At 43.1% G+C, this 22,303-nt stretch overlaps 1 protein-coding gene across 2 annotated transcripts in view; it reads right to left on the minus strand.

The window, feature by feature from the left end:
• Positions 1-6,596: 6,596 nt before the first annotated feature.
• FRS3 (fibroblast growth factor receptor substrate 3) overlaps positions 6,597-22,303 on the minus strand; it is a 65,431-nt gene continuing 49,724 nt past the window's right edge. The window contains exon 7 of one of the 2 annotated variants that reach the window (XM_077295289.1): positions 6,597-16,226. In XM_077295289.1, coding sequence (XP_077151404.1) covers positions 15,234-16,226 — 993 coding nt within the window. In that variant the 3' untranslated portion in view covers positions 6,597-15,233. The remainder of the gene's footprint in view (positions 16,227-22,303) is intronic. The other variant, XM_077295290.1, reaches the window with a different exon arrangement.

The raw sequence follows: 22,303 nt of genomic DNA on the forward strand, positions 1-22,303 counted from the left end.
CCCACTCCACAAAGTCACTCACCTTCGCAGAAATCTCAAACACCTCGATTTACAATCTCTCTCGGAGTCCCTTCTCCCTCTTACAGACATAGCTTCCCTTCATGAAAAAGAGGCTGCTGCTACTTTGTATAACACCACAATAACAGCAACACTTTATTCGGCCGCCCCCTCACGCATAGCAAAACTCGTACAATTAACAGGCAGCCCTGGCTGACCAAAGAATTGAGACAGGCTTCCAGGGTCGCTGAGCGGAGATGTAAGCGATCCTGCTCTACCGAGCACTTCATCGCATACTAACAGTCCCTCGCCAGCTTCAAGTCCACACTCACTGCCGCAAAACAAACTTACTTCTCATCTCATATACACTCTGTCTCACAACCTTAAACAGCTTTTCAACACTTTAAATTCTCTACTCCGTCCCCCTGCACCTCACCCTCTCCTCTCAATTCTGCTGAAGACTTTACCTCTTTCTTTAAGCAGGTTGATACGATCAGAGAAAGCTTTGGCCTGCAACCGCCAATGCCCCTTAGCTGCTCAACCCTTTTACTACAAAATCAGCTTCTGCACCATGACAAAGATAAGCTCTCCACCCCCCTGTCAAGATCACATCTCAACACCTGCACACTTGACCTGCTCCAGTCCCACCTCATCCATAAACTCGCCAGTCTTCATCCCACCCCTAACACACCTCTTCAACCTCTCACTCACAACTGGTGTCTTCCCCTCATCCTTCAAGCATGCCTCAGTCTCACCCATTCTCAAAAAGCTCTCCCTCGACCCATCCTCTGTGTCTAGCTATCACCCGATATCACTTCTCCCTTACGCTTCAAAACTACAGGAACAACACGTCCATCATGAACTGTCCGCCTACCTCTCCTCCTGCTCCCTCTTTGACCGGTTACAATCTGGCTTCCGACCGCATCACTCAACTGAAACCGCCCTAACTAAAGTCACCAATGATCTACTAACCGCCAAGAGCAAGCGACACTACTCTGTCGTCCTTCTCCCAGACCTGTCTTCTGCCTTCGACACTGTTGACCATTCCCTCCTGCTAGATTCTTTCATTTCTTGGCATCACAGACTTGGCCCTATCCTGAATCTCATATTTAACAGACCGAACATTCAGCGTCTCCTTCTCCCACACCACCTCCTCACCTCGCCCCGTCTGTCGGTTTTCCCCACCTCGCCCCGTCTGTCGGTTTTCCCCAAGGCTCAGTCCTAGGGCCCCTGCTTTTCTCCATCTACACCTTCGGCCTGGGCCATCTCATAGAATCCCACAGTTTGCAGTATCATCGCTACGCTGAAGACACGTAGATCTACCTATCTGGACCCGACCTCACGTCCTTACTGACCAAAATCCCACAATGTCTGTGCTATTTCAGCTTTCTTTTCTGCTTTCTAAAACTGAACATGGACAAAACAGAAATCATCATCTTTCCTCCATCTCACTCTGCCCCTCCACGAGACCTATCCATCAATGTCAATGGCTGCTCACTTTCCCCAGTCCCACATGCTCGATGCCTCGGGGTGATCCTCGACTCTGCCCTCTCTTTCAAGCCTCATATCCAAGCCCTTGCCTCCTCCTGCCGACTGAAACTCAAAAATATTTCCCGGATCCGTGCATTCCTTGACCATGAAACCACAAAAAATGCTAGTGCATGCCCTTATCTCCTGCCTCGATTACTGCAACCTCCTACTCTCTGACCTCCCCTCTAGCACTCTGGCACCAATCCAATCCATCCTACACTCTGCTTCCCAACTAATCCACCTGTCTCCCCGTATTCCCCAGCCTCTCCTCTCTGCCAAGCCCTTCACTGGCTTTCTATTGTCCAGAGGCTCCAGTTCAAAACCCTATGACATACAAAGCCATCCACAACCTGTCTCCTCCATACATCTGTGACATGGTCTCCCGGTACTTACCCACACGCAACCTTCGTTCCTCTCAAGATCGCCTTCTCTACTCCCCTCATCTCTTGTTCCCACATCATACAAGACTTCTCCCGTGCTTCCCCCATACTCTGCAACTCTCCACCCCAACACATCAGACTCTCGCCTACCACAGAAACCTTCAAAAAGAACATGAAGACCCACCTCTTCTGACAAGCCTACAACCTGCAATGATCCATAGTTTGCAGAACCGCCAAACAACCAGCTCTACCCTCTCCTACTGTATCCTCGCCCATCCCCTGTAGACTGTGAGCCCTCACGGGCAGGGTCCTCTCTCCTTCTGTACTTGTGTGTGCACCTTGTTTTGCTCATGTTTATTGTGCTTGTTATATTTGCCCCTTTCAAACGAAATTTTCATTTTCAAAATTTTCGTATGTAAAGCGCCATGGAATAAATGGCGCTATATAAATGTATAATAATAATGTATATATTTTTTTCTGAAGTTATATATCTATGGTTATACTTCTAGATAAGTTCCCTGAGTGGTCTAGCTTCCAAAATGGGGGGTTTCCACTGTTTAGGCACATCAGGCACTGTCCAAATGCAACATGGCGTACTCTCTAGATTCCAGCAAATTTTGCATTCAAAAAGTCTGATGGCGCTCCTTTCCTTCCAAGCTCTGCCGTGAGTCCAAACAGTAGTTTTCCTCCACATATTGGTTATCGGTGTACTTAGGAGAAATTGCACAAATAAATTGGTGCATATTCACTTGTTAGCCTCATGAAAATTCAAAATTGGGGCTAAAAAAATTTTTCAGAAATTATACATCTACATTTAAAAATTTGACTGTTTATTTAAATTTATGATTTTTCTTAGAAGCACCTTCTACGAACAGAGTGCTGCACTTTTTATGCAATTAGCTGTATAAAAAAAAAAAAAAAAAATCTTCCCCACAAATGTTTTTAGTCCATTTTTTTTATTTTCACAAGGGTAACAGGAGAAAGTGGACCCCAAAATTTGTTGTGCAATTTCTCCTGAGTACGCCGAAACACCATATGTGGCGGAAAACTACTGTTTGAGCGCATGGTCAGGCTCAGAGAGGATGAAGTGACATTTTGGAACACAGATTTTGATGGAATGCTCTGCGGGTGTCATGTTGCGTTTGGAGATCTCCTGATGTGCCAAAACAGTAGAAACCCTACACACGTGACCCCATTTTGGAAACAAGAACCTTCAAGTAATTTTTATAGATGTGTGGTGAGCACCTTAAACCCCCTGGTACTTCACAGAAGTTTATAACGCTGAGCCATGAAAATGCAAACATCAGTTTTCGGGGTTTTTTTTTTTAATGTTGTTTGGGCCCTTAATTTTTATTTTCACAAGGGTAACAGGAGAAAATGGACCCCAAAAATGTAGTGCAATTTCTCCTGAGTACTCCAATTCCCCATATGTGGTCGAAAATGACTTTTGAGGCACAGTGCAAAAGCACAGAAGTGAAGAAGCATGACACAGGAGTTCAGATTTTGCTGGACTGGTTTGAGGGTGCCATGTCACATTGGCAGAGCCTGTAAGGTGCCAAAACAGCAGAATCCCCCCATAATTACTCCATTTTGCAGACTAAACCTCTCAATTCATCTATGGGTGCAGTGATCATATTGACAAAAACAGGTGTGTCACAGAATTTTATACCATTGGGCAGTGAAGAAAAAAATACATTTTTACTACCTAAATTTTGTTTTAGCTCCAGATTTTACATTTTTACACTGGTAAATGGGTAAAAATTCCACAATCTCTGCTGAATGTAGAAATATCCCATATGTGGCTGTACAGTGCTGCTTAGCCACACGGCTAAACTTAGGAGGAATGGAGCACTATGCCTTCTGGAGCGCAAATTTTGCTAGAAGTTTGTAGACTTCATATACAGAGCTCCTAAGTGATAGTTGAGCAGAATCCCCTCTCAAGGGACCGCATTTTGGAAATTATACCCCTCTGGGAGCTTATCTACAGGCGTAGTGATGATTTTGACTCCTTGAGTGTTTTCCAGAAACAAACAAAGGATGTTACTGAGCAAATTGAAAACTGTCATTGCAGTGCCCAGTACGTTGTAGTGCCCAGCTCAAACTTCTGAAGACACGCACCTGTAAACCAGGAGGGCTGTCACCGCTGCTGAAATTACAAACATGTGGACACTAAAAGTGGTTTACACACACTGCAAGGCTCAGAGGGGCATTTGGGAACGTAGAATTTGTTGAATATCTTTTGGGGGCCGAGAAGCCATATCACTTTTACAGAGCCTTTGTGCTACCAGTAACATGGAAGCCCCCTATATTTCCATTGACAGATGACAGACCTGAGAGGGGACTTGCATTTTTTCTGGATCGAGTTGAAGCTTTTGTTGGGAACATTTTCTATAATGTTTGGGATCACATTTATCCGATGCTCTATGCTGAGCACTTGCATCAGGGTTTCCATCTAAATCTCTGAGTGATGAGATCAAGATTAAACCCCCATTTACTGTAATGAGGCAGCAGAGTAACTCTGGACTGTCTGGCTTTTGCTCAATGCTGTCCATTTCAGAAGTATACAAAACTCTGGCTGACAGCGCTTTTATGCATGCCTTAAAAAAAAAAAAAAAGTCACCGTCAGATCACAGGTCAAACGGTGTCCACAGTACCTCTATCTGCCTCATTATAGGGAATCTTCCACTAGAGCAGGGGTGGGGAAACCTTTTTCTAGCCGGGGGCCAATTGGAAATTTCTACCATCATTCTGGGGCCACACAAATGATCACCTTGAAAATTACCCCGGTATATTTAGTCAATACAAATACGGTAACTCACCCTTAATGTGACGGCCGGAGCTACTTCTCTTTGGTGTGATGTTAGGGGATACTGATCATGTTGCTTCTCACAGCTGCTTTTCCAGGTTTATGTCGGCCAGGAGAGCAGTCAACTTTTTGCCATAAGTTTTGTAAATCATTTACATCCCATAGGAGACGCTGGGACTACTGTATATACATCACATAGGAGACGCTGACACAGCTGCATATACACCACATAGGAGACGATGGGACTGCTATATAAGGCTACTTTCACACTAGTTTTTTTTGCATACGTCGCAATGCGTCGTTTTGGCGAAGAAACGCATCCTGCAAAGTCGTCTGCAGGATGCGTTTTTTCCCCATAGACTAACATTAGCGACGCATTGCGACGTATTGACACACGTCGCAACCGTCGTGCGACGGTTGCGTCGTGTTGTGGCGGACAGCCGGCAGCAAAAAACGTTACATGTAACTTTTTTGTGGCGACGGTCTTCCATTTCCGACCGCGCATGCGCGCCCGGAACTCCGCCCCCACCTCCCCGCACCTCACAATGGGGCAGCAGATGCGTGGAAAAACAGCATCCACTGCCCCCGTTGTGCGGTGCTTGCACAGTATGCGTCGGTACGTCGGGCCGACGCAGCGCGATGGCCCCGTACCGATGCTAGTGTGAAAGTAGCCTAAGTATCACACAGGAGACGCTGTGACTGCTGTCTATACATCACATAGGAGACGCTGGGACTGCTGTATATACATCACATAGGAGACGCTGAGACAGCTGTATATACATTACATAGGAGACGATGGGACTGCTGTACATACATAACATAGGAAACATTGAGACTGCTGTATATTCATCACAGGAGACTCTGAGGTCATATAAATTACTGAAGGGGCTGAGGGGGCATGGACATCACAGGAGATACTGAGACATTCATCATCGGGGAGGCTGAAATAGACATCACTGCAGGGGGGCATATAGATCACAGGGGGCACAAAGCTGGGAGCCAGAGATCACAGGGGTGCACATAGCTGGAGGGCACAGAAATCACAGATGGGCATATAGCTGGGGGGGGGGGCAGAGAGATCACAGGGCACATAACTGCGGGCACAGAAATAACAGGGGGCACATAGCTAGGACACAGGGATCACATAGCTGGGGCCACAGAGATCACAGGGGGCACATAGTTGGGGGGCACAGATCACAGGGGGGCATATAGCAGGGGCCAGAGATCATAGATGGGGCACAGAGATCACAGGGGGCACATAGCTGGGGGCCAGAGATCACATGGGGCACATAGCTGGGAGGCAGATATCACAGGGGCATATAGTTGGGGGGCACAGAGATCATATTAGGGCACATAGCTGAGAGGCACAGAAATCACCAGACAGGCACAGAGCTGCCAACATGCAGATAGATCTGGACACGATGGCAGCAGCTCCTCTTCCGGGACAGGACGGGAGTACATTGGGCGCTAACCCCACCCACCCAGACACTAACCCCCGCCCACCCTGATGTCACCATTCATGTGCAGGCAGGCAGCATTCTGTAATGAATGCTCAGTACCGCGCACTTGGGAGTTAAAGGGTCGGCAGCTAACAGCATACAGCTTCCACCCGAGGATTGCGGGGAAATGCCCGTGGGCCGCATGAAAAGCCATGCAGCCCACGGGACGGATATTCCCTACTCCTGCGCTAGAGGTTCCCTCTGAATCACAAATTTCAGAGATTTACATGGAAACCCGATGTAAGTGATCAGCACAGAGCGCAGGATAAAGGTGAGCCGAGCCTTATGGCGCCCTTTGGGAAGCAGAATGAAAAAAAAAAATAAAAATCAAACAGCAAGTGAATTGTTTTTTTTTGCTGTTCCTCGTGATAGTACCTCGTACAAGTGATTAACTTTATTCTTCGGGTCGGTGCAATTACAGCGATACTAGATTTATATTGGTTTTTATGTTTGGCTGCTGTCATGCATTAAGACTTTTTATTGTTCAAACTTATTGCATCTCCATATTTACTTACCTATAATTTTTCAATATTTCTGCCGACTCATGTGAGGGCTTTTTTTTTGTGGGACAAGTTGATATTTTTATTGATACCATTTTCGGGCACACAACATTTTTTTGATCACTTTCTATTATAGATTTTTGGGAGGCATTATGAAGAAAGACCAGCAATTCAGGATTTTTTTTTTAATGTTCCGTGTGTCGTAAAATTGATAAGGTAACTTTACTCCTCGGGTCAGTATGATTACAGACATTTATTTTTTTTATGTTTTGGCACTTTTACGCAATAAATTTTTTTTAGAGAAAAATTATTATTTTTGCTTTGCTTTATTCTGAGAGCTAGAACTTTTTTTTTTCCGCTGACAAAACTGTATGACAGCCTGTCTTTTGCAGGACAAGATGAGGTTTTCAGAGACCCAATTTTTATTTACATTTGTCTTTTTGATCATATTTTATTCCACTTTTTGTGCAGCGGTATGATGATAGCAGTTTTTTGCCCTAGTTTTATAGGGTGGGTCATTACGAATGTGGCAATACCAAATGTGTACTTTGTTTATTTTTGCATAAATGTATTTATTGGTATAATATTTCTTTTTTTGTTATTTTTTTTTATTATTTTTTATTTTTTTTAACAGGATGGGACATCAACTTTACAGTTTATGGATCGTTGATCTAATAGCATTAGATCAGCTTCTCATGTGCAGGGAGGAGCGGTGTCAACTTCTGCTCTGAGCAGGAGCTTACAGGCCAACATCCTGGATGACCCCATGGCCATCTTCCGGAGACTATCGGCACAATGCGATCGCAAACTTGTTGTGCCGATGGGAGCACAGAGGAAGCTCTCTTTCTTTCTTTTGGCAGCGGCATCAGAGGGGTTAAATGCCCGTGATCGGCGCTAGCATTGATTGTTGGCATTACTGCATGGTGTCAGCTCTCATATAGAGCTGACACTCGCATTTGATCACGGCAGTGCTCAGCGCAAGCCCACGTGATCATCACGTCGTGTACATATAAGACGATTTGTGGGACTGCAGCGTCACATGTCGGAAATGGGTTAAACAAGACTGCTTCCAGTGTGCACAGGAAGATCAGTAGTAAATACAGTTTATGTTCTCGGCAGCATATGTCTAGTTTATCCAGGATGATGTGCTGCTGAGAACAATGATTTTTAAAGGGAATCTGTCAGCAGGTTTTGGTATGCAATCTGAAAACAGCAGGATGTAGAGACTGAAACACAGAATTCAGGGATGTGTAAATGGAGAGCCTGGTGAGGGTGGAGTTAGCTTTCTCAGCTTTGCTTCATTCTAAATCTAAAAGCTTTGTGTGAGAACAGATGCAGCATGTAATCTAAATGATGCAACATTGGATTCAGCTTCTCTTCGCCTATACCAGGCTGCTCTCAGATGAGGTAGAAAAAACCTGTTGACGGATTCCCTTTAAGCAAGCTTAAAAAAAAAAAAACATTTCACCTTACGGAACGTTTCACTTGTTTGTCAGGTGACTGTGAGCCTGCTTACACTGCCCAACATTTGTGCAATTTCACAATAAGAACAGATTTTTGTGTTTAGATGGGTACATATTTCTTTGGAGACCTAGAAAAAACCACTGCATTAGTACCATCTTTAATTGGCTGTATCTAAGCCAATGTCAATGCAGCCACCGCATGTTCAAGGTGCCGAATAAAACATTCGTTTTTTTCTGTTTGGAATCACTTTTCATTTTATTTGCATTAATAATCTTATAGATGGAATATAAAGAGGTATGGAATGAGAAAAAATAAAGTGCTCTACATTGAGCCAAAATGGAATTGAAACAGGAAGAGTTTAAAGATGTATTCTCCACCCATATAATCTCTATATTTAATACACACGACCACGGATAGGTACAACAAAGTCACAGATTTTTTTTTTCCCCCAGAAATGTCCAGTTGGCCATAATACACACACCAGACTAGAAAAGCAAAATAAATAAATAAAATGATACACACAATTCAGAGAATGTGAATGTACAATACTGAATCAATGCAACACTAGAGAAACGAAGAAAAATGTGGTGTTGGTGCATTGTCTTTGTGCTTGGTCATCTGCCTTTGTGCAACGGCTACGTAAATAGCGTTGCACACAGCATTTGGGTCAGTCTGTAAGCAGCTTTCTACCATCTAATTCACTATAGATTATATAAGAAGTACTCAGCAACTATGCAAACTATCGCTACAAGTCTGGCTCAATATCACACCTTCTGCTTTGGCCGTGTTTTTTGGAGGATAACTCATCAATGAAGACATCAGACATACTTGTAATGGATGTCAATAACTGCCATCTGTCTCACAGAACACATTATTTGAGTTTTTATTGGATGCCTCAGTATGGAATAGCACATCTGACTGTGCTGAGGTATACCACCAAAATAGGGCAAAAGGTCTTGGTCAAGTGACTAGGGTAAAGATCCATGTCGATGATGTGTCTGCAGCTTTCTTGGAGCACATGGTAAAGGCACAGCACTCACATAGTATGAAAACATCCATTAACGCCAGAAGGCTGACTGGCCTTCTGGAAATGTAGTCTGTGTATCGTACAGTAATTTGACTCAATTATGGCTACGTTCACACTTGCGTAACCAGGGCTTTGCGGATGACTGCGTCCCCATGCGGTTGGCGGGCATGTCAAAATGACGCATCCGCATACATTCCCATGTCCTACGTACCCAATGTTAAAGATAGGCATGTAGGACGCATGCAGAAGTAGGCGGGTCTAAACGGAAGTGCAAAAGTGGGTGGAGCTCCAGGGAGGAAGTACGCAGCTGACCACAAAGCCCCAGTACGCAAGTGTGAACATAGCCTAAGTGAGCTTTGCTGATCTATGAGTGGTTCCAGCAGAAAGCTTTGCTTCCAAGATTAAAATAAAGAAAACAGAAAAAACTCGTTAAAAAAAAGATGCTCCAATTGGTGAAATAGTGTAAAGATCCTTTAGTCAGCCACACCAGTTCCGATTGAGCTCTATGAAACACACATACACTTGTGAATCTACACTTGAAGCTAGAGAACATGCTTTTTAGGAAGCATGCAGAGGTTAAAGGGAACCGGTCATCATGAAAATGAAGTCCAATTAGCAGTCATCATGTTATAGAGCGGGGGAACTAAGCAGATTGATATATAGTTTGGTGAGACAAGATTCAGTATAACCTGTGATTTAGGCCACATGCACACATTGAGTATTTGGTGAGTTTTTTACCCCATTATTTGCAAGCCAAAACCAGGAGTGGGTGAAAAATACAGAAGAGGTGACGTGTTTCTATTATACTTTTCCTCTAATTGTTCCACTCCTGGTTTTGGCTTACAAATACTGGGGTAAAAAACTCACCAAATACTCAATGTGTGCATGTGGCCTTAAGTCTTTAATCCACTGCTCTTTCTGGGGTTTGTGGGCAGAGCCATCAGAGAGACAGTTAGCTCATTATGCACACTTAGACAGCTGTCAGTCACTGATAGGACCGCCCACTGGACTGAAAACCCCAGAAAGAGCAGAGGACTAAATGGTTAAATCACAGGCCATACTGATTATTTTTCCCACAATCACAGGTTATATTGAATCTCGTCTCAAACAACTATCAATCCACCCAGCAACTCCTGCTCTAGAACATGATGGCTGCAGATTGGTCTGCATTTTCATGGTGAAAGATTCCCTTTAAGCCTCCAAATACTCTTGACCTATCTACAAAATTCAGTGGAATTTCACCTGTCACTTTACATGAATATGATTTTTTTTATTTTTAACCTGATGTAAATGCTGCTGTTGTCCTGAATCTGGCATGATTTTTTTTTGTTCCAGACATAGGATACCCCTCCTTCTTCCCTAAATGTAAATATTTTTAGCTATTGGGGCATGGTCCTTTAAAATACAGTCACCGAGAAAAGTTGATAACCAGAGGCATCCAAAGACATATAAAGAAGAGGGAGGCCGTATCTAGAGGTGCATGAACAAAACGAAAAATCATGCCAGATTCAGGAGACCCACATTTACAGCAGAGTCCTCATTTAAAGGGTTGTCCAGTCCAAATCAATAAGACTCCCATCACACTGTGTGGCTGCCGACCAATGAATCCCCCCCAGGGCATGCACTGTGCACAGCAGGGTTTCACTGGTTTCTGAGCCAGGACCAGGATGTATGCGTTATACATAGTCCCGGCCAGGGCCTGACTAGTGGGTGCGGTCTCACTCCATACACTTGTATTGAGCAAGGCCACGCCCCAATTAAACATGGGCCGTCCAGTGGGTGTGGACTACTAGAAGGTGTGGCCTTGCACCACACAAGTGTATGAAGCAGGGTCGTGCCCACTAGTCGGGTTCAGGCTGGGAGTATATATAACGCATATATACCCTACGGTCCCAGAAAAGAAACGGGTGAATCCCTGCAGCACACAGTGCCTAGGCTGGGGGGATTCAGTCTGCAGTTACACTGAGTGATTACAAATTTATCGATTTGGACCAGACAACCCATTTAAAGATTAAAACCCTAAACGTGCAAAAGTCAGATGTTTGACCTGAATACAAATAACTGCGCAAATGAAACAAAACATTTTTCACTTTTCATTTAAACACATGGCAAGCAAAAGGCAATTGTACCATTTTTAACAAATTATTTCAACATTTAAAGGGAACACAACATCAGTTCTTCCTGTAAAAGGAGTGTGGAAATTATTAAAATAGAGATTAATGACTGCTCACAGCACTCATTAAAATCTTATGCCACAATATGTTACGGACGTTATTAACTTTAAGAAAAAAAAATTGGCCAACTAGATCTCTATATACTTTTACCTTTCCTGTTTTAAACAGCTGTATTATAGCTCCTATTAAGGTGCGCTAAATTTCCATGACATCAGCACGGATGTATTCGGTTTATAACAGCGAATTAAATGAAAGTATTGTACATCAAATAATTATTACTCTACCTATATATGATCACATTACTTTTGCTTGCACAGTGAACCTGTTAGAGCAGAAATGTTATATTACAAACATGAGACAAATAATCTACTGAAAATAAAGAGCAGTGTGAATACAATAAGAAAAAGTAAGTAACCAGTTAAAAAGTCTTTTGACATCAGTGTAAACAGTCAGCAATAGACCATTATTCATAACATGTCCCATGAAGACAAAAATGAGTAAAGAAAATAGTGATCTATTGCGATATGTGCGATAAGAACGGGTACAGACAGTTGGACAGTACAAAGCAAATAAACACTGCAACATTTGCCAAATTTGGTATATGCTACACGTTTCAAAATAAATGTACCAAAAAAATACCCCAAAAATAAAAATGTTATTCATGATAGAGCAAAATCGTGTATTTTTATTTTACTTTTCCGGTCCATTATTTGGCTGTTGATGTAAAGGTATTACATAATTCAGCAGTTTAATTAGCTATACTGTAGTCTTTATGAAATAAATCATTGAATTAATACGTTTAGACGCATTGGCTCACTGCTTATAAAGGCTTCACACCAACTAAAGGACTTCTGTGACTCACAGTGCCTCCATTTGGATTTCTTGCTCACATGGGGACACTAACATAGATAAAGAGTTACAGTAATATTAGATAATTAGAAGAATACAATCACACAGTATATTTCCTTTAATTCGGCACACAATAGTCAGAAGGTCTCCCAAATCTGGAAAATAAACCCCAAACCGCATTCTAATTAAATGGAATGTCAGTAGGCTCAACCCCCCTATGCCGTCACTATGGGCATGTACGTCATAGGAAGCTGAATGAAATGATACCCTGATGTCTGGATTTCTCTGGAAAGAGACATCAGATCACACATTTTTCTTAATATGTAACTAAGAAAATTTTGAGATCCATAACATTTTTCCATCAAATTTCTATACTTTTAATGAGAGAGAGAAAAAAAAAAAAAGGGGGAGTGGGATTCAATTGTCTGTTAACTTTTATTTTTTAATCCCCATAGGGGACTTGAATCTGCAATCCCCTGATCACTTATACTATACACTACTATATAATATTGCAGCATATAGCATAAATCATGGTCTCTAATCACAGGAGAATCGAGATGGCATTGTAACCCATCAGTTTCCCCATTATCGTGTCGCAGGGAGTCGATGGAAGTTGGTTTGCGCAAGCATCGTCAACTCTGCCATTTAATAGGGAAATTGACAGGGACATCTAAATGGTTAACAGCCATGGGTGGAGCTCAGCTCTGACAATGGCTCTTTTATACAGTTGCTATTTATTGGAGCTGGCATCTGCCATGTGTGGTGCAGGCTCAGCTCCTGACCCCGCTTCACACAGCCTAAACCACACCATGACGGTTATATCAGTCATGGGGAGATAAGGAGTTAAAAATATAATACAGTTAAATGAATGAACAGGTGATAACTAATTTATGTTTGGATATCATGCAGGCAATTTGTACATGTAAATGTGCAAAATGTGCATTAGAACAAGGTTTTATAGTACCTGAATGCATCATCCTAGATGTGCAGTTCTTACATGTTAGCAGGCAGATAGTATTCCCCTACTTATAACATATAAAAGAGCATTGTACCCCTATTAGGTTTACTTATAAACCATTTATACTGCTGTTTTCTTTTTACAAATGCCAAAAAAAAAAGCACAATGAAAGGCACACTTAACAATTTGCAATATTGGTGGGGAAAATATTCAGACCAACAAAACTGCTCACACTCATGGATGCATGTTGCAGTACTTACCATCATCTTTTCTTGACCTCCATGTGAAATTTTGATATATACAGATTTGCCAAGATTACCAATTTGCTATAGGTGCCAAAAATATATCCAAGCGACCTTTATAGTAAACATCTGCACTCTTTAAACATTTAAATAACACTTATGCAAAATAAAACTCACTTAAGTTTGTACACTATTAAACTGAACAAGTACCTTTCACTAGTCTGAGATTGCTCTTTATTTCAAGGGAATTTGTCTGCAATTTTTTGCTGTGTAATCTGTAGGCAGCATGAGGTAGGGGTTGGGACATGGACTTCAGCAATGTGTCACTTATTAGACAATGTGCGGTTTCAATTCCATGAGTGTTTTATCAGCAAGAGATTACACTACAGGACTACAGCTCACGTGCATACTGGTCCAACTCCACTCCCAGCACTGATTAGCAGGTTACTGTCAATATACAATGTACTGCTACTTCTAAAAACTGATTCCATCACAACTGCTGCACTCAGTAAACTAAGTGATATCATTGGAATCAGGGTCTCTTTTCCTCCATTTTACTGTTCTCAGATGAGGTAGCAAAAGTCTGCTGACAGATTGCCTTTAATAAATGAATGGCTAGCCCCAGACTGATGTCCAAGTCAAAATGTCAAAAGTGCTCATTAAAGTCACCCTTATGTCCCCCCAAAGGGGCCTGACTTTGCAGCAAAAGTCAGGTCCAAAATTTCTGGTAGTGGATTCTCACTACCCTCAATCCCTCTTGCAGTGAAACGGCAAGATCTTGAACCTTGATCCAGAATTTCAGGCCCAGCTTCTGATAGAAAGTCATGTCCTTTTAGGAGGCATTTGGGTTACTTATCACAACTTAGATTTGGAAAACTCACTCAGTAACTAACCAAGTTTGCTCATCAATGCAATAACTACATTATTTGAAAATCCCTTCTTAAGAATCTTGAAATTATCTAGAAAATCTGCAAAAGGTGCCGGATTAAAGGAAAGTATCTGTGATCGGATATTTTCATCTTGGCACAGGTAGCAACATTTGGCACTTTTCATTCAAGTAGATGCATAAAATATTGGGCTTGTATCTATTCCTTATAAGTATCATTCAGTCTTTGATGCAACTTAGTTTTCTCCAAGCCCCTTATATCTTTATATAAATGTCTATATATTCATACATGTTTTTCCATAAAGGACCATCACATTCTTAAATTAGCACTTACAATTAGAGTCTGGAAATAAAAAATTGCAATAACAGGGGCATATACATTTTTTTCTCTGTAACATGGCATTGTTCTGACGGTATCAGAAGAGGTACAAAGTTTAAAACCAGTAACGCACATTGGTCAAAAAAAGTGACCTTAAGTGTCTGCTTAGAAGCAGTGCTTAATAAGTATGGAGGGCACAATAAGGCATGGAATGGTTATACAAAAATAAATAGAAAAAATAAGTTAAATTAATAAATTAATCTGAAATGGAAAACATTATTTACAAAAGTAACTTTAGTAACAAAAAAAATAAAATAAAAAAAAAAAAAACACCAAAAAGCTAAATTTTATCAAGGTGCCAACACAGGCTTCGCCCCCCCCCCCAAAAAAAAAAGAAACAAAACAAAAAAAAACACCCCACCCAGTATTCTCTTCGGCAGCTACTTTTGCATCTTCATATCCTGGAAAGTAGGCCTTCACTTTCTACATAGTTTAAGAGTTTGCACTGCTTTGGGCAAAAATGAAAATAAAAGCCAAGGTAAGATCAGTAGAGATGGCTTTTAGAGAAGATCAAAAGAAGATGGGGTAAGAACAAGCAGCTTTTACAGAGGAAGGTCCGTGCTGTTGTGTCGGGTTTTCCTAGAGGTGCCGTCATCACGGGGCATAGCTCTTTGTAGGCTGGACATTGCAGCTGTCTTTTTAAGGTCAATGACAGCATAAGAGTCTGCTCGGCGCGGTGGGTGATTGGGAGCAGGCGTACAGGTTATCTGAGGAATCTGCCTCCCTTTTCCTTCATTTTTCCCCTCCAGCTCCACCTGAATATAGTTGAGTTGCCTCTGTTCTGTACGTGGCCTTCTGAAGTCAAAGTTGAACACGTTGGGAGGGCAACTTCTCAGTGGCTGGCAGTCTGGTCGATGATGATGATGATGCCCACCACATGCATTAATACTCTCAGCATTTATGTAGTTTTGCACTGGGTCATCATGGTATCCATTAAGAGATGGTGTCATGGCATCAGTGGAATCATCTTCTTCATCCTCCTCTTCCTCATCATCATCGTGTTGTAGGGACTGACACTCCCAAACAGGAGGCAGTGGGGGTAGGTTCTCGTAGTGCAACATTGCCGTCCTGCGGTGTGAACAACTGCTGTATGGCAGTCCCTCGGTTGATAATTTGAGACTCCTGTTTGCATTACCCCTTCGCAGAGCAATGCTTCCTGATGGTACTAAGCCATTGATATTTTCATAGGCACACTTGTGTGAACCCCACTGTTCCTTGCACTCATTATTGTTGTTATGTGGAGGTAAGTGCTCTCTCTCTCCAGCACAGACATGGCCTTGACAATCTCTATGGTGCCGACAAAAGCTTTCTCCCCGCAATGGCAGTCGTCTGTAGGCCGGTGCTGGACCAAGTACAAATTTCACTTCACCAGGCTGGAGAAAGACTTGTGGATTCCGTTCTTCCATCGAACAACCAGGACCTAACACATGCCTTGGTGGATCATGGTATGATGCACGTGCTTCAGGCAAGGAGTGCATGCAATGGCGACCACCCATTTCCTCTTCCCCACTGGTCGTATTCACATATGTATGAGACTGAAAGACAAACGAAATAGAAATAAATGACAAGATATCCACGTTAGCACTATAAGGGTACCGTCACACATTGAAATTTTCATCGCTGCGACGGCACGATTCGGGACGTCGCAGCGTCGTATAATCATCGCTCCAGCGTCGTAGACTGCGGTCACACGTTGCAATCACGGCGCTGGAGCGATGCCGAAGTCCCCGGGTAACCAGGGTAAACATCGGGTAACTAAGCGCAGGGCCGCGCTTAGTAACCCGATGTTTACCCTGGTTACAAGCGTAAACGTAAAAAAACAAACCGTACATACTCACCCGTCGGTGTCCTTCAGGTCCCTTGCCGTCTGCTTCCTGCTCTGAGTGCAGCCGTACAGTGAGAGCAGATCGCAGCACCGCTGCGCTCTGCTCTCACTTTCCGGCCGGCACTCAGAGCAGGAAGCAGACGGCAAGGGACCTGAAGGACACCGACGGGTGAGTATGTACGGTTTGTTTTTTTACGTTTACGCTTGTAACCAGGGTAAACATCGGGTTACTAAGCGCGGCCCTGCGCTTAGTTACCCGATGTTTACCCTGGTTACAAGCGAAGACATCGCTGGATCGCTGTCACACACAACGATCCAGCGATGTCAGCGGGTGATCAAGCGACGAAAGAAAGTTCCAAACGATCTGCTACGACGTACGATTCTCAGCAGGGTGTCTGATCGCAGTAGCGTGTCAGACACAGCGATATCGTAACGATATCGCTAGAACGTCACGAATCGTAACGTCGTAGCGATGGAAATTTCAATGTGTGACGGTACCCTAAGTCAAAGGAAACAATGCAAATATATCAGTATCTTGACAAGAAAAAGAAGACTTCAGTTATTCCTTTAGTTTAACATGTAGAATAGCTAATGCTGACAGAATTGGAAAGGAGTGGTTAGCAAGGTCTAAAAACTAAATAGGTGATCCCTATAAGAAAAATTTTTTAAACATGCTGGTCTGGATGTATTAATTAGGTTTTGCATTTTTTTTCTCCCCAGAAATTGGGGTGCTAGCTTTACTGCCCAACTCCTATTTCTATCAATTTAGAAAGTTTAGCATTATCACAAATTCTAGGTTGTAAAACCATTTACGAGATGCATTATCAAATTAAAGTATTACAGAGCAAAGGTAACCTAACCTTCTGTAGGTTATATACTGTATACTGCTTTTAAAAAATAAAAGGTATACTATGACATATAGCCACATTTTACAGTTAGAGGTTAAGGACTGGACTTAAGCCATTGCGGTTTTATTTTTATAGTTCACATTAACCCCCTTAAAAGAGGTTGTCCACTACATGAAAAAACCCCTTCTTAACTAAGTGTTCAGCCCCAATAAAATAATAAAGCTTATACTCTCCTCCCGTGCCTGCTCTGTTCCAGTGGTCTGGTATTCGCTCTCCTCGGGGCTGTGATGCGGTGTGACACGTGACACCAATGCCCAATTAGTGCTCGTGTCACTGCCTCCGCCTTTGAACAAACTGAATATGAAGAGAAAGCCACGGCTGCAGCTCATCCTGGACTTCCTCTTCATGTTCAGTTTGTCCAAAGGCGGGAACACTGACGCCAGCGCTGATGTGGCGGAATGACACGTGATGCCTGGCACCCAATCACAGCCCCTGGACCACGAGTGCCGACACACCTTGAACGGAGCCAGCACAGTTTAAAGTGTGTTGTGCTGAGGGTAAGGGAGTATAAAGTACTGATGGATTAACTAGTCTGAGGGAGATACAGCACGGTCTCTAATCCTAGAAGTCAGGGTTTTATAAGCAGTTTCTGATGAAGACAGGCAAACTTGCCTTGCAAAGTTATTTCTTACATTGGGTTCACCAAGAGGCTTTGTTTAACCCTTTCCAAGTCATGACCAAGCCTGACATCAGGGATTAAACTGGACTTGGGAAAGAGTTAAACAAAGCCTCTTGGTGAACCCAATGTAAGAAACAACTGCTCTTCCGTTTCCCCCTTCTTTGATGCAAATGCAAGATTGCCTATCTTCATCAGAAACTGCTTATAAAACCGATGGACGTTGCGGTCCGGCGCCTCCCACATTCATGCAATGATGTACTCTTCCTTGCTTCCTGTCGCGGCTCCTGCGCAGGCGTACTTTATCTGCCCTGTCGAGGGCGGAGCAAAGTACTGCAGTGCGCAGGCGCCGGGAAAGGTCAGAGATCCCCGGCGCCTGCACACTGCAGTACTTTACGCTGCCCTCAACAGGGCAGACAAAGTACGCCTGCACAGGAGCAGCGACAGGATGCAAGGAAGAGGACGTCATCGAATAAAGATGGGAGGTGCCGGACCCGGACTGCAACGCCCATCGAACCGGACCGCCCCTCCAGGTGAGTATAATCTAACCTGTTTTTCTTATCTTTCAGGTTACATCGGAGGCTTATCTACAGCATTACAGTATGCTGTAGATAAGCCCCTGATGGCGATGGCTGAAACTTATATACGAAAAAGTAGGTGACAGATTATCTTTAATAGCCCATGTGGCGACGTTTCAGTCCTGGGCACAGACTTGAAAAAGGTCTGTACCCAGGACCGAAATGTCGCAAGATGGGCTATTAAAGAGCACTTTGTGAATCTGGATATGGTGTACTGCTTCAGCTTTTTTTGAATCTACAGTACAGACTAAAAGTTTGGACACACCTTCTCATTTAAAGATTTTTCTGTATTTTTATGACACTGAAAATTGTACATTCACACTGAAGGCATCAAAACTACGAATTAACACATGTGGAATTATATACTTAACAAAAAAAGTGTGAAACAACTGAAATTATGTCTTATATTCTAGGTTCTTCAAACTAGCCACCTTTTGCTTTGATGACTGCTTTGCACACTTTTGGCATTCTCTTGATGAGCTTCAAGAAGTAGTCACCGGGAATGGTTTTCACTTCACAGGTGTGCCCTGTCATTTTTAAATAAGTTGGATTTCTTGCCTTATAAATGGGGTTGGGACCATCAGTTGTGCAGAAGTCTGGTGGATACACAGCTGATAGTCCTACTGAATAGACTGTTAGAATTTGTATTATGGCAAGAAATAAGCAGCTAAGTAAAGAAAAACGAGTGGCCATCATTACTTTAAGAAATGAAGGTCAGTCAGTCCGAAAAATTGGGAAAACTTTGAAGGTGTCCCCAAGTGCAGTGGCTCACATGAGGACCGCCCCAGGAAAGGAAGACCTAGAGTCACATCTGCTTCTGAGGATAAGTTTATCCGAGTCACCAGCCTCAGAAATCGCAGGTTAACAGCAGCTCAGATTAGAGACCAGGTCAATGCCACACAGAGTTCTAGCAGCAGACACATCTCTACAACAACTGTTAAGAGGAGACTTTGTGCAGCAGGCCTTCATGGTAAATTAGCTGCTAGGAAACCACTGCTAAGGACAGGCAACAAGCAGAAGAGACATGTTTGAGCTAAAGAACACAAGGAATGGACATTAGACCAGTAGAAATCTGTGCTTTGGTCTGATGAGTCCAAATTTGAGATCTTTGGTGCCAACCACTATGTCTTTGTGTGACGCAGAAAAGGTGAACAGATGGACTCTACATGCCTGGTTCCCACCGTGAAGCATGGAGGAGGAGGTGTGATGGTCTAGGAGTGCTTTGCTGGTGACACTGTTGGGGATTTATTCAAAATTGAAGGCATACTGAACCAGCATGGCTACCCCAGCATCTTGCAACGGCATGCTATTCCATCCGGTTTGCGTTTAGTTGGACCATCATTTATTTTTCAACAGGACAATGACCCCAAACACACCTCCAGGCTGTGTAAGGGCTATTTGACCAAGAAGGAGAGTGATGGGGTGGTACGCCAGATGACCTGGCCTCCACAGTCACCAGACCTGAACCCAATGGAGATGGTTTGGTGAGCTGGACCACAGAGTGAAGGCAAAAGGGCCAACAAGTGCTAAGCATCTCTGGGAACTCCTTCAAGATTGTTGGAAGACCATTCCCGGTGACTACCTCTTGAAGCACATCAAGAGAATGCCAAGAGTGTGCAAAGCAGTCATCAAAGCAAAAGGTGGCTACTTTGAAGAACCTAGAGTATAAGACATAATTTCAGTTATTTCACACTTTTTTGTTAAGTATATCATTCCATATGTGTTAATTCATAGTTTTGATGCCTTCAGTGTGAATGTACAATTTTCATAGTCATGAAAATACAGAAAAATCTTTAAATGAGGTGTGTCCAAACTTTTGGTCTGTACTGTATATCCATCTATCTATCTATCTATCCATCTATCTATCCATCTATCTATCCACACATACATATACATACACACACACACACACACACACACACACACACACACACACACACACACACACACACACACACACACACACACACACACACACACACGTGCTGCTCAACACAAGATTAGATCATCAAAAAGTTAATTTATTTCAGTTCTTCAATGCAAAAAGTGAAACTCATTATATAGAGGCATTACAAACAGAGTGATCTCTTTCAAGTGTTTATTTCTGTTAATGTTGATGATTATGGCTAAGGGTATTTTTCCACGGTCAGTAAAAGTTGCAGGTTTAACGCTGCGTTCACCCGCAGTGTCAAACCCGCAGCGGCCAGATGTTACAGCATAGTGGATGGGAGTGGAAGAAATCCCATGTCCACTATGCATGCAGGGACACCTCCGGCTTCCCTGCACAGACGCACATGCGTTGCGTCTTTCCAGACTGCAGCATGTCAATTTATCTTGCCGAGATGCTCCATCTCTGCAACATAAATATCACCGTCCAATGTATAGGATGCGGTAATTCCGCACGGTTCAATGAAGACATGCAGAATCACTGGCGTTCAAAAGCCAGCAGCGCTTTAGATGGAGTGGACATGTGCTGCGTCCAAAGCGCTGCCGGTTCCTGACCGTGGAAACATACCCTTACAGTCAATGAAAACCCAAAAGGTCATTATCTCAGTAAAATAGAATTAACAAAAAATACACCTACAAAGGCTTCCTAAGCGTTTAAAAAGGTCCCTTAGTCTGTTTAGGTAGCTCCACAATCATGGGAAAGAATGCTGAATTGACAGATGTCCAGAAAGCAGTCATTGACACACTCCACACAAGGCGGATAAGCCACAAAAGGTAATTGCTAAAGAAGCTGGCTGTTTACAGAGTGCTGTATCCAATCACATTAATGGAAAGTTGAGTGGAAGGAAAAAGTGTGGTAGAAAAAGGTGCACAAGCAACCGGGATAATCGCAGCCTTGAAAGGAATGTTAAGAAAAGGCCATTCAAAAATTTGAGGGAGATTCACAAGGAGTGGACTGCTGCTGGAGTCAATGCTTCAAGAGCCACCACACACAGACGTATCCAGGACATGGGCTTTAAGTGTTGCATTAATTGGCTCAAGCCACTCATGAGCAATAGACAACACTATAAGTGTCTTACCTTGGCCAAGGAGAAAAAGAACTGTACTGTTGCTCAGTGGTGCAAGGTGTAGCTTTCAGATAAAAGTAAACTTTGCATTTCATTTGGAAATCAAAGTCCCAGAGTCTGGAGGAAGAGTGGAGAGGCACACAATTCATGCTGCTTGAGGTCTAGTGTGAAGTTTCCACAATCAGTGATGGTTTGGGGAGCCATGTCATCGGCTAGTGTAGGTTCACTGTGTTTTATCAAGACCAAAGTCAGCGCAGCCATTTACCAGGAAATTTTGGAGCACTTCATGCTTCCCTCTGCCGACAAGCTTTTTGGAGATGGAAATTTCATTCTCCAGCAGGACTTGGTACTTTTGGCAGTGTGGACAGGTGCCAATACCTGGCTTAAAAACAACAGTATCACTGTACTTGAAGGACCAGCAAATTTGCCTGACCTTAACCCCATAGAGATTCTATAGGGTATTGTCAAGAAGAAGATGAGAGACACCAGACCCAACAATGCAGATGAGCTGAAGGCTGCTATCAAAGCAACCTGGGCTTCCATAACACCTCAGCAGTGCCACAGGTTGATGGCATCCATGCCACACCGCATTGATGCAGTAATTGATGCAAAAGGAGCCCCGACCAAGTATTGAGTGCATTTACTGAACATACATTTCAGTAGGCCAACAT

This window comes from Ranitomeya variabilis, chromosome 3 (assembly GCF_051348905.1).
Source record: "Ranitomeya variabilis isolate aRanVar5 chromosome 3, aRanVar5.hap1, whole genome shotgun sequence".
In the NCBI taxonomy this organism is placed as follows: Eukaryota; Metazoa; Chordata; class Amphibia; order Anura; family Dendrobatidae; genus Ranitomeya; species Ranitomeya variabilis.